The sequence below is a fragment of the Ctenopharyngodon idella genome, chromosome 7 (assembly GCF_019924925.1).
Source record: "Ctenopharyngodon idella isolate HZGC_01 chromosome 7, HZGC01, whole genome shotgun sequence".
Classification (NCBI taxonomy): Eukaryota; Metazoa; Chordata; class Actinopteri; order Cypriniformes; family Xenocyprididae; genus Ctenopharyngodon; species Ctenopharyngodon idella.
In genome coordinates this window covers 27,653,348-27,668,809 of record NC_067226.1, presented here as the reverse complement: position 1 = coordinate 27,668,809, position 15,462 = coordinate 27,653,348, and the positions used below count along the sequence as shown (strand labels likewise).

The window sequence follows — 15,462 nt, the reverse complement described above, 5'->3', positions numbered from 1 at the left end:
AAGGTGTGACTGCAATCTAAGTGGAAGAGAGGGGGTACGCAGAAGGATGGTGAGGTAAACTAACAGACTGCTAAACTGAACTAACAGACCCAGTAAAGTAATGAATTAATTGTTGCTGTTTCTCATTATTTGTCCTTGCATTGCAGTTTTTTTTATTATTATTTTAAATGTGATAAACGTCGCATAAGTTGATGTGATGGGAAATTGGCCATTATCATGTAACATTTTGATTATATTCTGCTGAAATTAACGAAATTATTTGAAAAAGACTCGTTCATTTGGATGAACGAGATTCAAAGATCCGAGTCAGTAAAATGATCCGAACTTCCCATTACGGGCGTGGCTTTTGACGTCAAGATAGATGTGGGCGGAGTTGGATGTCCACCTCAGGCTGCAGCGAGCCCTACTTGGAGACTGCTGCTAACTGCTGAATGATGTTGTACATTATCAAATCACATGGTGGCGCAGTGGCCACATCAGGTGCACGCTTTTGGCTTCTTCTTTCCTTAAGTATTAGTAGTTTTTAATTCTTACGAACAAAAGCCTTAATGGAAAGTCAGAATAAACTGCTCAGTGTGTTGTAATGTCTTTTCAGGTTTTTGTGCTGAAACCGTTTCCGTAAGTTTTCCTGGCAAGGCCCAGCTCTTCTGCTGACCATCATCTGAGTAATACTTTCCATTAGAACTAAAACCTCTGTCGATGTGAGTTTCACTTCCTCTGTTTTACTCTGTAATATCCTACACTGCCTAAAATTATTTATTCTGATGTGTAAACAACAAAGTTTGCGTCTTGGCTATGCATTGAACAAATGTACATTTTGTATTCTCGTTTGGAAAAGACGCTGAGAAATGACAAGTTGTCTGTGGTTAATGGTGTGGTTAAGGTTAATTTGTGGTTTACCAGCTTGATGTATCTAGTCATGTGCAAACTAATATTATTATTTCACTGACACATAAGCAAGCTTGCTGTATACGCAAACAGATATACAGGGACGCTAATCACCTTTGACATTAAGTCTCTTTTTTTTTAAGTTGACTTCCTTATTCCGACTGGAATTTCACTTCACTTTCGCTCCCTGTTGAGGTGCCAGTACTTTTGATCACTTAAGTTACAGTAACACGCATCTAAACGCTTCATCTCCATTTCATGTCCTGCAGCAGTGATGGTTGATGAAACAGTTGTGCTCTTGCACTAAACATGGTGGGAGGTGCAAACCGAATTAGAGACCAGAAAGCCCCTTAACCTCAAGCGCATCTTTTAGGAGACGTCTCTCAAAGGTCTGTTTGTGTGTTTGTTATTTGTGTTAGACACTTGTTAAGTGTCAGAACAGCCATAAAAGAGTGGGCAGATGTACACAAACTGAGAGACTCGAAGCAGTCGGTGTGAGGAAGTCGTTTTCTCTCTTCTGTTTAGCGATATCTGCTGTCTCAGAAGCCTCAGTCTGTCGTCTAAACGTCCGGACATGAACATTTTTCAACCGTCCTGCCTCTCCATTTTAGGAGTTCTCCTGGTTTTCTTTCTCCAGGGTGAGTACCTTAAAAAAATATCTCGGTTAAAGGTTGTAAGACACTGCCTTATTTGTATTTGTTATGTATAGGGAATTAATATGCATCTGAAAAACTGCTCTTGGTTCCATATTTACAGGCACATATCTTGGTTACATGTAGATGTATATTTATGAGTTTGTATATACGTTTGTTTGTGTGTGTGTGTGTGTGTGTGTGACATAGTAACTTGAAGTAAATTACATTAAGGACTGGTTTCACAGACAGGGCTTAGACTAAGCCAGGATTAGGCCTTAGTCCAATTAGGATATTTAAGTAACTTTTATAAACTTACCCCTGAAAAAAACATTACTGGTGTGCATCTTGAGACAAAACAATGGCACTGACATATTTTAAGATATGTTAGTACAAGTTGCTTTCCGTTAAAACAGCTCAAACATAAATTTTAGTCTAGGACTAGCTTAAGCTTTGTCTGTTAAACTGGGGGTATATGTTTATTAAATATGTAACTAAATATGTTTAATGCAGTGCATGTTTAAAATGATTATATTTAAATTGAAATGTATTTTTACCTTTATTTTTGAGGCAAATGATCATGCATGTTATGTTTAAGTCTTATCCATGTTTCATCTGCGAGAAAAGAGGAAAGTTCAGCTCAGGAAACCTCAAGCCTTATCTTTAGAGAATGTGGCCAAATGTAACAGACCGTTATTCTGTTGCAACCAGTATCAATGATTTAAAAAAGTATGTTATTTCAGGGTTTTAGTGCTATGGAAGAAAAACAGTATTTCAAACGTGCAACATTTATAAAACAATAGGCAGCTGTTGTGGTGATGTGGTGCAGGGTAAATAAATAAAATAAAAGAGCAATGTGCAGTGTGGTGGGCAGAGGAGGAGGTGTGAAACACTTCCTTTGCAGAGCACGAATGGTCACGGGGTTGATGAGCCGAAAATACAGACACAGATCAGGAGTCATTGTGCAAATATATGTTACAAACCATTACAGGCCATGCACTAGAGTCTGAAATTCAGATATCTGGTGGGAATAAAGTTATTCTTCAGCCATGTGCTGTGGTGCTGTTCTCAAGAAGATAAGAGTGAATTAGTGAGAAGTGTGAGATGGTCTGTGCTGACAGAAAACTCTAAACTCAAATGGTGTGAGGTTCCTTTGATGGTTTATTTATTTGTCATCTTTCTCTGCTCCTTTTCTCATTGGTTCTTATGATGTTGTTGTCAAACTGGTGTTTAATGAATCTTATGTTGAATGTGAAAAATATGACATGATTTTCTATTAATATGTAACCAAAGTTATTTGTTGTGTATTGTAGGGTCATGTACTGATCAAGTTGTTGAGGTGCACAAAGCTGTCGGAGACTCGCTGGATTTAATTGCTGATTACCCAAAAGAAAATCTTGAAGTACAGTGGAAATATAAGGATATTGAAATTGCTGAGTATGATAAAAATGAGATCAAAAAGCTGAAATCTCAATATTATGAAAGGTTAGAGATGAATGCGGACAATATTAGTATAACAGTTAAAGATCTGAAACTCCAGGATTCTGTACTCTTCTCTATTGTTGCAAAAACAAACTCTACTCAACATCCAACAAAATTCATAAACCTACATGTTCATGGTGAGTTTAATTTCTTGATATTTATCCTATCAATGCTGTTAGGATGTAAATGGCAAATTCTAAAACAACACACACAAACATTCAAGAACTTGAGTTAAATAAGTCCATAGACCATAGTCATTCACCTTAAATGGATAGTACACCCAAAAATGACAGTTCTAATTACCCTTATGTCGTTCCCAATCCTTAAGACTTTCGTTCATCTTTGAAACACAAATGACGATCTTTTTGATGAAATCTGAGAGCTTTCTGTCCCTCCATAGACAGCTATGCAGCTGGCACTTTGATGCTTCAAAAAGTTCATAAAGAGACTGTAGACTGTAAATCTTATTTAGTGGTTAGAGTGGTTAGTCCAAATTTTCTGAAGAGACTTGGTCGCTTTTTATGATTAACGGATTTAATTTAGGCTTTTACTCACATATAAACATTGACCAGCGAACATAAACAGAAGCTCAACCAAACCTGCTTGATGCATGAAAACAAACCTCTTGCGGAAGCTCAAATGTGTTGCATAACACGAAAATGAACCTCGTTGGTTCTTGCTGAAGCTCAAACGTGCTGCGTAACACACAAGAATGAACCCCATTGGTTTGTGCATGTCAAGCAAACATGCTTGAGCTTCTGTTTACCACAACTGATGTGTGAGTTGGTCAATGTTTATATGTGGAAAAAAAGCCTAAATTCAATCTGTTCATCATATAAAGTGATCTTGTTTCTTCAGAAAATTTGGACTAAACAACTAATTTCATATGGTATAGTTTTACGATCTTTTTATGAACTGTAAGCATCAAAGTGTCAGTTGCGTAGCTAGCTGTCTGTGAGACATAAAGCTCTCAGATTTCATCAAATAGATCTTCATTTGTGTTACTAAGATGAACGAAAGTCTTAAGGGTTTGAAAGGACATGAGGGTGAGTAATTAATGACAGAATTTTCATTTTTGGGTGAACTAACCCTGTAAGTTAAATAGTTCATTTATGAAGGAAACTACACCCATAAAAATAATGATTCCAAAAGTGAATTTTCACAGTGATGTCATAGGAGAAGAGAAGAATTTTTTTCCACTAAAAAAAAAAAAAAAAAAAAAAAAAGTTCAATGGATGTGAAAAATTCTTCATGGAGCCAATGATGCCAAAAAATAACCTTTGTTTTTAAAATGTAAATATAATTAACTTATGCATATTATTCTCCTACAGATCTAATCAGAGATGTACAGATTGAGTCCAATGATTCCTGGCTGTCGTCAAAAAACATCTGCATGTTTCATCTTTGGTGTCAGGCGTCCGGCGATCCGAATTCCTCCTACAGCTGGAGCGGCTATACGGTCAAGACTGGACAGAACCTGAATATCAGCCTCCATCTAGCAGAGAGCGCTACACTCAACTGCACCGCCAACAACACCATCAGCGTCAAGCATACTACTAAGACTGTAGAGTGCAGAGAGCCATCTGGTACAGGTCTGTTAAAATACTGAATAGCTTAAATTATCAGTATAGTCGTGGTAACACTTCACAATAAGGTTCCATATGTTAACATTAGTTAACTACATTAGTTAACATGAAATAACAATAAATAAATAACTTCAAATGCATTTATTAATCTTCCCAGCAGGAACTATGACATGAACTCCAACGTCGGACAGACATCAAATTTTGGTTGAAAATGAAAATCAGGTTGACGTCTAAATGAGGCGTTTATTTTGACGTCAAGCTCCACTGTTGGGCAGATGTAAAATTTTGGTTGAAAATTCATATTGATTTAATGTAAAAACCTAATGTTGTCTTTACATCAAACTCCAGTGTTGGGCATTTTTGATTGGAGTAAACGCCACACTGTAAAAAAGACTATAAACTTGACTTTCGAATATTAGTTTTTCTCTGGCTGCTGTAACTGTTTGTTATGGTAAGAACAGCAAGAGAAAATGTGATCAGATGATGTTGGCTACTTGATGTTAATGATATAATCATGTAGTGGTCTGGTTTCTGTGAATCTGTTTGGTTATATTATTATTTTCATATTATTGATTATAATAGTCCTGTGAAAGTAATCCCGCATTGTTTTAATCATAATCTGAAGGATTTATAAAAAAAAAAAAAAAAAAAAAGTCAACATTAAGAATACTGAATCTCAGTAACTGTGACATGCTTGCAATGCATTCTGGGTGTATCATACATAACTGATCTATTGCTCCCAGAATGCATTTCAGTATGGAGCATGTCACTGTTGAGATTCATACACTGATTCTGTTTCTCTAAAAGACTCAGGGGTTAAACATGTTTAGTGTACAATGTCTTTTTTTTTTTAAATTTTCAGATTATCTGATTAAAACACTGCTGGATCTTATGCTGTAGAATCAGACTTACAATCAATAGTGTGAAATGAATCTGATCTGTAAATTAGACTCTGAAAGAAATCAGTGAATCAGACCACTATATGATGATTATATCTTTATCAAGTATCATTTGATTGCATTTTCTCTTAATTTTGCCATAACAAACAAACAGTTACAGCAGCCAGAGAAAAACTAACATTAAAAAGTCAAGGGTCAAGAGCCTGACTAAAGCAAACACTGTTCACCATAATGGTGATACCAAACTATTATTTTCAATAAAACATCAACATCTAAAGTTATTGATTCTCAGTTACTTTTGTGCATTGATGACAGAAATAAAGTCAAACTGGTTAGTAATAAGTGAAGCTGGTAATACTGTTTGTGGAGATGTTTAATACTCTGCTGAGATCTTGAGAGATTTAATGTCATCTTTTATCTATAGTTGATTTCATTTAAGGCTGTGGCCAGAAGACTGTTGTAGTTCTTGGGTTTCTGCTCATCTCTTTTTCGCACTTTAAACATGTTACTTCAGTTGGTGGTCTTTGTTATTTCCGTTAATGTGCTGCCATGCAATTCAGTTTTTTGGGTTTTTTTTTTTTTTTTTTTAACTACAGTGTGGTGTTTATTCCAACCAAGATTTTACGTCTGTCTGACGTTGAAGCTTGACGTCAAACAGACATTGGGTTTAGATGTCAACCTGATTTTCATTTTCAACCAAAATTTAACGTCAGACCGACATTGGAGTCCAAAGTCTTCCTGAGAATCCTGACATTACATTAATGTACTGTGCCTGTATTATTAAAATCAAAAGTTGTATCAGTTAACATTAATTTAATGGACTTGAGATGACATGAACTTACAATGAACAGTTGTGTTTTTAACTAATGTTAACAAATATTAATGAGCACTGTAACAAAAATGTATTTCTTGTTGACTGTTAGTTGACAGTAAATAATGGGACCGTAGTGTAAAGTGTTCCAATTATATGATTAAAATTTTAAACTTAAAAATAAATAAATAAAATATAGACCACTAGGAAACATTCAACATTGAATCTGATATTTTGAAAGCATCAAAGCCAAAAGGAAAAATATAAAAGTGATTACAGCGAGAACACCGCAGAAAATGCTGTCACAGATTATTTGCAGATTTTTTTTTATAATTATCTCTGATGATCTCTCTTTATCATGGATGCTTAGGAATAACTGTTAAATCTTAATTTTGGTGGTATTGATCTTACAGTTTTAGGTGTTGCAGGTTTTCTTCAGATGTATTTACTGATCGCAGGAGGCGTCGGTATCATCGCTGTTGTCATATTCAGTGGAACCGTTGCCGCGTGCTGCAGGTGGAGGAAGCATACCGGTGTGTTGATCAAGTGTGAACATGCACGCACAGAACAGAAGTTTTATAGCATTTTATTCATGGTCTCACAGATGTTTTCACACACTTTCAGGGAAAGAACAAAGTGAAGGTGGTAATACGGTCTATGAAGACGTGAACACTGATGGCATTGCAAAGGTGAGCATCTCATTTCTGCCCTTATGATTTAGATATCCGCCTTTTCGGGTTCCTGTGGATGTGCACAATGATTTTAAATTACCTTTTTAGGACACTACATGCTAGGCACATCTATTTTACATGCATACAAACCATAGAAATGGCATTGAAATGAGGATACACTTTCAGCAGCTAATAAGATTTAATCTAGGCCTATATTACAGAAACGAACTGAAAGTGTTGTAAACGGGATGACCATTTATGAAACGGTGGACGACATGAAAGGCACGCAAAACTTGGTGAGTACTTGCATGCAACATGAATGCATCTAATATTGTTGTCATCTTTTTTGCTTATAAAATGGGTTCATAGTATTTACTGCCAAAAAAGAAAAAAAATGCTTTACAACACAATAGATTCATGTTGTTCTTTGAAGTAGCATAGAGCATCATGCAAAAACCAACAGTAGACAAAACGAATATGGTAATCACAAAGAGCTTTGCTGCATGTTTAGAGAAGTTGACCGCACTGTTGCAAAGCATTTCTTTGGAATCTGTTGTAATGTCACTCTCTTACTCCCTCTGCAGCCTCAAACCCTGTATGACAAAATCAACTACCAGCGTCACCCTGCGGTCAGCGCCAACACTTCCTCCCCTTACCAGGAAGTCCTGTGAGTGAGGCAGACAGACAGACAGTTCATGTATTGTTTTGTCATCTCTGGATCTGGTTACCCATTCTCCTATAGTCTTGCATTAAATGGACTGTTAAATATTTCATGTTGAAACACTTTTTGTATGAAGGACACTTGTCTTTGTAAAAAGCATATTTCACAATGCACCCCCTGACAGCAACATATTGTCGGCCCAGATCCAGCCCACATGTGTAATCCACATGTACCAGATGTGGGCCGGATCTGGGCCACACTATGTTGCTGTCTGGGCCAAGATATTACATTATACACTGTACACACTACCATTCAAAAGTTTGGGGTCAGTATGATTTTTTTTGTTTTTGAAAGAAGTCTCTCACGCTTAACAATACAGTAAAAACTGTACTTGTGAAATATTCAAATTTAATTTTTTTCTATTGTAATGATATATGTTAAAGTAATTCATTCTGTGATCAAAGCATCATTACTCCAGTATTCAGTAGATATGTTTCCAACCACCTTTTTTTTGTGCACATAAACTACGATGGAAACACACTTACCAAATAAATCCCTCGACGCACAACAAAAAACTCAGGTGAATTTCCCTGAACAGATGATGTGATTGGATAACTGGAATAACCAACGTTAAGACCATTCGCAACACAGCATCTCAAATGTTGGTTTAGCTATTCTGAAACGCCTGAGCCAAAGTCTGTCATTAGAATGATTTGGTTTAATTCCCTCCCAGAAGCATCTCACACGATTGTGTTCTCAAACACCTAGCATCTGAACTTAAGAGAACATGAAAGCATTTATTGCATTTCTTCTGCTGCTCTGAGATGCAAGTCATTTATGATAGAGGAAAAAAGAGCCACAGTTTCTTCCCCAATTGCAGAAACTTACATTTTTATTACAGATATTTTTTGCCATTTTCCCAGGAAGTGACACTTTTGTTCGCTTGAACACATGTGATGGAAACGCTGCTTTATTCTCAAATGCTTTATACGGTATTAAAATTTTGGAAACATAGAGCTAGTGTCGCATAAGGGTGGGTGCTATACTGGTATGAAAGTGACTACCGGTATGATGTTGTGCCATGATATGGATTTTGCTATACCATGGATACCCTTAAATATTCATGAATTCTAATTTTGCATTTGTATTGTTTTGTTTAATTTTGTACTCTTTACAACTTTTAACATGACGATACAGAGTCGAGGCTGAACGTTTAACTTTTTGTCCGCTACCGTGTCCAACGCCTCACTACACAGGCATTAGTAATCAAACGCAGAGAGCATTGAAACAGTCCAAATTAATAGAGCACAAACTGCCTACTCAAAAACACAACAGCAACAAATAAGCATGCATATAGACAATAGGGGTGGGAGAAAAAAAATCGATGCATAGATGCAACGATTCTGGATTGATTATGAGCTCAGTTTTTAACCGATGCGCAATGACGCTGCGTGTGCTTGGTGCGTGTCCATGGCATGGAGCAGAGCGAGCGTTTTAATTAAAGGGTTAGTTCACCCAAAAATGAAAATTCTGTCATTAATTACTCACCCTCATGTCGTTCCACACCCGTAAGATCTTTGCGTTCCGAAGATTAACGAAGGTCTTACGGGTGTGGAACGGCATGAGGGTGAGTAATTAATGACATTATTTTCATTTTTGGGTGAACTAACCCTTTAAGTCCTGCTGAAGTTCGGAAAAGCTGAAGCAAATTACATTCGCGGGATTCATTGCACGCACAAGGTATGAGAGAGCTGTGAGAAACGCGCACTTCGCTTGATGTTACGGTTGCAGTTTGTGGTCTCGCCCGCCGGTAGGCCTATTTTCCTTACTAATGCTCTACAAAAGCATCATTTATGTTGTTTGGAATGCTGTGGGCTTATATATTAAAATATGAAATTCACTGACAGAAGGCTGCTTTCGATTTTAAATTCTCACGTTCGCTTTGTGAAGCGTCCATGCGGCTGTGTGCGACTAGTGCTTAAATGTACTTGCTTCTCAAAATGCTTTTATGACGCGAAATTGATATAAACACAGTATGTCTTAAAGACAGGACAGAAACTTCTTATATTTCAAAAGAGATCTGTGCATAGTCTGGATGCAGCTTGTTAGACCTCCCGCTATGGCATCAGTAATAATCAAACAACCGTAAAGCTGAGAAAGTGAAAAATCACTCACAGCTCTTGAAAGTAAATGTTCTGAAATCACTCTTTGTTTATTGCTTGTAATGTTTCGTTGTTCCTCTTTATTATTTAGGCCTACTAGGCGACTCGCTTGTTTTGAAACTTTATATATGTCCCTATATAAAATTCTTAACATACAGGTGTATTACTGTATTTTTTAACTTTTAATTATTTCCAAAGTAAGCTACTTATAATTCCATATGTAATTAAAAGCAATTAATAAGCAAATTAATTAATAAGAAAAAAAAAGTATCAAGAATCCTTTGGGAATCGGATCGTGACTCCTAGAATCGGAATTGGATTGGATTGTGAGGTGCCTAAAGATTCCATTTCCACCCTCTAGATAAGATATATATATATATAACTAAGGTCTACTAAAATGTGATTCCAATTTTTTTTTTCTCATATCACGATAAAATATCGATATCGTCTGGACAGTGGAAAATATCGTGATATGAATTTTAGCTCATATCGCCCACCCCTAGTGTCGCATGATCCTTCAGAAATCTTTCGAAATAAATGCATAAATGCTGATTTGCTGCTCAAGAAACATTTCTGATTATTATCAATGTTGAAAACAATTGCGCTTCTTCCTATTTTTGTGAAAACCGTGCTACATTTTATTTTTCAGGATTCTTAAATGAACATAAAGTTCAAAAGAACAGCTTTTATTTGAATTAGTACTCTTTTGCAACAATATAAATGCTTTTTTTTATCCATTTAATATGTCAATATTTCAAAAAATATTGTTGATCCCAAACTTTTGAATGGTATGTGTTAGGGGTGTAACTGTACACAAACATGACGGTTAGGTACGTACCTCGGTATTGAAATCGCGGTTTGGTACAAGTTCCGTACAGCAAGGGGGAGATAACTAAACATAAAATTGCTTCTTTTTTCTTCTTTTCTTTTTTTTATTTTTTTTTATGAAACCTTGGTTTATTGAACAAATTATGTCTCTCTATTTAAATATATTCAGTTATAATTAACATTTTCTTAAGGATAGAAAAAAAAAATCTATCTCAGCTAATGCTGTAAAGTAGCCTATATAGAGGGAGCACTTTCTTGTACATTACTATAATATTAAAGGTTACAATTAACAACAGAGCCCAAACTATTAAATTCATTTGCCATTTATTTTTAGATATAATAATAATAATAATAAACACTCAAATAAAAAAATAAATAAATAAAAAAACATGTAAATTGCACACAAGGCAGGTTTTGCATTAACTTCTAAATATAATTGTAAAATTATTACTCCAAAATATTTCTGAAATATAATCATTTACATAGTTACTGTCATAATTTGTTTTCATGACAAATTTATTTAAACATTAAATAATTAAGACATTACTATCAGTTAAAGTAAATATAATGCCTATAAGCTAATATTGTGCATATATTTAGTGAAAGGCGTAAAGACCACAAGTGTCAAGAACTTTTGATTACTCGATGGGACACAGTTTACAGAGCTTTATTATTTCCAATACTTTGCATTTTAAAATAAATGTCTGTTCAGTAGTTGCTATGTAACTAACAGATGACACAATTTTAAAATAGTGGTGATTCTAATTAAGTGATAAAGCAGTTGCAAATGTTGTACAAAATACACATACCCTACCCATATTTGCACCAATAAAATGTGCAACAATTTGTTTTACTACCAAATTATATGTAATATCTAATTAATTTAACTTAAAGTGGAATTTCATTCACTTTTCTTTCGTATAATAAAGTTGCAAGCTCACCATAACCAAAGACTTTCTGCATTTTCTAAATATGATAAATACTCTAATTTGGTTAGTTTCAGCTATTGATAGGCATTAAAATCATAAGTAAAGCAATGATATTAAGATCAAAGACAAAATGGACCAATAACAGTTCAGTGATGATTGAAATCATCAAACCTCACAGATGTGTGAATGATTTTTTTTTTTTTTACGCGACTCTGCTTACTGCTTTATTTTTGCCGGTTTTTTTTTTCTTAAAATAACAGATCATACCGTCACACTCGACAGTTGTCATTTCTACAATTCAAGTGAATCAGCACTGTAACAAGAATAAATATGTATTGTTTCTGCATGTCTTTATGGTATTTCATGGCATTTGTAATTGATCCAGTTAGCTGCTCAGCAGGATCCTTTGTGTGTCCTGGTTTGGGAGAAAGATTCATGTTATCATGTAATTCTAGTTCAAGTGTCGATCAGCTGCCTGCTCTCCTATGATGCAAAGCAAAGAGTCAGATTGAAGATACAGTGTAGAATTAACTGTCAGATATTTACAGAATGGTCACTTAATTGCTTAAAATGTAGTCTTAAAAATAAGGTTCCAATAGGGGGTTTTCGTAGCGATGCCTTGGAAGAAGCGGTTTTGCTTCCTCAAATAACATTCCATTGAACAGTTCGGTGCTGTATGTAATTTTGACTGTACTAAAGCATAAAAATACCATAATATGTTTGCAAATATTTAGGAAGTTCTCCAAAAATCAATGCTACAGACAGTTATTCTACTTTGAAATGCGCGTATTCCGACACCCGGGGTTGCCATTTGGCAGAAAACACTGCATATTGCAGCCATGGAAATCAGCAAACAAATTGGGTCAGAGATCACAGATTCTACCCGACCTAAAAAGCCTCGGCATCCATCTAAAAGGCTCTTAAAACGCAGATACATTAGCTGAACAACTTACAGTGTAAGGTTCATCGCTTTCCATTGTCAATTGCAGTTGTTCCTGTTGTGTGTCCTCAATCTGGCAACCCGCGCGAGTGTTGAGTCTGCAGAGGCGGGGGGCAGGGAAAACAACTCCCTCCAATATTTTGAATTGGGACTGCAGAACCCATTTCAACCACTAGTACCTTTAAAAGAACCATTTTTTTTAACATTAAAAAAAAAAAAATCTAAAGAACATATTTCCACTGTAAAGCAGCTTTTGAGGAATGGAAAGGGTTCCATCAATGCTAATAGAGTGCAACAGTCGGTTCCGGTCGTAAAAACTCATTACACCATTAAAAGACAGCCCTACTGTGGGCTACAAGGTTGTTAATCGATAGTATTTGCTTCTGTTGAAGGCGCTAGGCTGCATTATTTCAGTGTATTTTTAAAATAATCACAATTACCCATGATGCTGCACAGAAAATTCCACCAATCAGGCTCAAAACAAGCAAAATGCGGCAGAAGAGCTCTAATGCTGAATCCCAAATGGCACACTTCTATGCATTTTCGGTCTTGTGGACTTATAATGGCTGCCGCATGCACGTGTCCGTTAAGTCCACGAGACCGTAGGGTGTCCCATTCATCATTTTAGGTTTCAGAAGGGTGCTCGCGAGCGGCCCCTTTGCGGCCACTATGCGCCCTCGATGCACACATCTGCTGAGCCCGCAAGTTTGCGAACCATGCAGAGGACTTTACCCGACTTTACGTCACGAAAGTGCGGTTTCAGAGGAAGACCATGAGGGTTTAGGGTGCCATTTGGGATTCAGCCTAACTCTGCCTGTTCCCCTGAAGCACCAGTTTTATAATTCTCCATTTTTCATTTGATTATGCTGTTCACAGTGCTTCATGCGATTGTAGTTCTTTCCCTCACTAAAGCCATTAAGATCACAGTCTTGTACCTTTGTGTTTGTGTCCAATTTTTAAATACAAAAAGTTCATAATGTTGTGATTCACTTTGCAAGTAGTTGGTTTGGTTCATGGCTTATAACGCTTTAACCTTCCGGAACCAACACCACTGAAAAAGTGGATGTGCACTACTGCACTCTATAAAGAAACTTTATTTTTAATAGTGTAGGAGTATGTAGCCTTTGCTATCGGTCAGCAAAGAGTCAGTCACTTCCCCTCCATATATTAACGTCACTGTCAGACATTTACAGGTTAGTCACTTAATTGCTCAAAATAACATTGCTTTATCCTTTAGCACCATTACTTCTCTTTCACAACTTGTCTCCTGCCTCCTACCTCGTCTGTGCTCTATCACTCATATTCCACTTGATCACTTCTCTAATCTTTGACACTGTCACTCCAAAACTCAACTTCGCTTGATTTAGGGACTTTTCAGAAACAAACCTTATCTAGTTTACGAGACTCGCCAGTACAGCCCACGAGTGCGAGGTCTTTGTCTGCTTATGCTCTGTAAAGCGACATTGAGGCTAAGAGAAGCACAATGTAAATAAAACATAAAAATAATGAAATAACGTCACTGGGAAGTTTGTTGAAGTGTAAATGTTTCAGTGGAATGTCCTTTTTTAGGAGCCATATTTCTGAAGAATTTACTCATATGCAGATCTGCTGAGATAATGTCTCCATTTCTGGCCAAAGTTGACCACTTCCCATTTAGAAGACAGACACAGCACTCACAATGACCTAAAATAGACGTGTCAGTACTGAATACTTTGACACTGTGCACATAAATACTCTTACGGTTCTAGGGTTTAGTGGGGTTCTATAGAGTGTATGGCCGCTTACTTTTTCAGAGGTGCTGGTTCCTGAAGTACTTTTTCCATTAATTTCTCCCATAGGGATTTCAAAAATATCTACATTAAAGCATTTTAAGCTATGAACCAAGCCAACCAGCGATGAGGTGAATCATAACATTGCAAACTTTGTTTTGAAGCAAAAAAGTATTTGAAAATCAGACAAAAACACAAAGGTACAAGACTGTGAACTTAACAGCTTTAGTGAGGGGAAAGAACTACAATCCCACGAAGCACTGCAAACAGCATAAAAATGAAAATGGTAACTTTTGAAACCGAGTTTCAAAGTGCAAGTTTTTGAAAACGACTCAGTTATTGTCTCTGTGTAAACTACAAAAACATGAATTTGCTCATTTGCTCAACTGCCGCTCTAGGGAAAACACTGTCGTGCCGCCCCGCCCCCACTTCACACTCACAATTAAACTCGATCTTTGAGATGCATGTGAAAGACTGTGCGGGCCTCAAACCTGGGTCTCCGGCATGGGAGCCGGACGCTCTATCAAGGAGGCTAAAGGTTGCAACCCCTAGTGTCAGTTGCTAGAGCATCTCTTGAGATCAGAGGAGTGAGGCTTGCTAGCTGCCCTCCGTTACACATGTTGTGTGTGTGTGTATATATATATATATATATATATATAAGTAACTAGCTACTTGTAGTTTTTTCATTGGATACTTTTTTACTCTTACTCAAGTAACTATAAAGATTATTACTTTCACTTTTACTTTGAGTAAAAATTTCTACAAGTACTTGTACTTGAGTACAGTTTTTGGATACTCTACCCACCTCTGTCACACTCAAAATCCGGTCACTTGTGCATGCACAGCTCTTCGTTATAAATAGAGGTTAAAAACATACATTTCCTTTTAATAGTTTAAATTTACATGTCGTCACACAACCTACACAGCCCAGCATAAACACTCCTGATAAATCATTTGTTATTAAAGCGTCTACGTTCACAAACCACTGTTAATTTTAACAGAAAAATAATCATACTGTTAAGGGATTTGGCATGTCAGAAAGCACGCAAAGAGCACTCCCTCTATAATCACTAAAAAGTTGTCATATAGGCTACTTCATCGCGATCTCACAAAGTTCTGTTATAATAAATGAATCTGTTTGCACAACGAATCTCTTATTTACATAATGTCTACAGTTTGTTTGTTATTATGAGAGGATTTGTGA

General features: G+C 36.3%; 1 protein-coding gene across 6 annotated transcripts; it reads left to right on the top strand.

The window, feature by feature from the left end:
• The first annotated feature begins 387 nt into the window (after positions 1-387).
• Positions 388-11,895, top strand: si:cabz01074944.1 (SLAM family member 5). Of its 6 annotated transcripts, XM_051898811.1 has the most exons (10): positions 388-480; positions 596-701; positions 1,158-1,277; positions 1,414-1,526; positions 2,834-3,139; positions 4,334-4,594; positions 6,712-6,831; positions 6,923-6,987; positions 7,191-7,265; positions 7,554-11,895. In XM_051898811.1, exons 4-10 carry the CDS (start codon positions 1,463-1,465, stop codon positions 7,638-7,640), a joined length of 978 nt encoding a protein of 325 aa, XP_051754771.1. In that variant the 5' UTR covers positions 388-480; positions 596-701; positions 1,158-1,277; positions 1,414-1,462; the 3' UTR covers positions 7,641-11,895. The 6 variants fall into 6 exon arrangements, with proteins under 6 accessions (XP_051754771.1, XP_051754772.1, XP_051754769.1 ...); XM_051898812.1 differs by lacking the exon at positions 1,158-1,277 and having other exon boundaries at positions 463-480; positions 1,308-1,526; XM_051898809.1 differs by lacking the exon at positions 388-480 and adding an exon at positions 495-510 and having other exon boundaries at positions 1,158-1,526.
• The last annotated feature ends 3,567 nt before the right edge of the window (positions 11,896-15,462 follow it).

Coding starts and splice junctions, on each gene's coding strand:
- si:cabz01074944.1 (XM_051898811.1), top strand. CDS start 1,463: ATGAACATTTTTCAACCGTCCTGCCTCTCCATTTTAGGAGTTCTCCTG. Junction 3,140..4,333: donor CATAAACCTACATGTTCATG/GTGAGTTTAATT, acceptor ATTCTCCTACAG/ATCTAATCAGAGATGTACAG. Junction 7,266..7,553: donor TGAAAGGCACGCAAAACTTG/GTGAGTACTTGC, acceptor CTCCCTCTGCAG/CCTCAAACCCTGTATGACAA.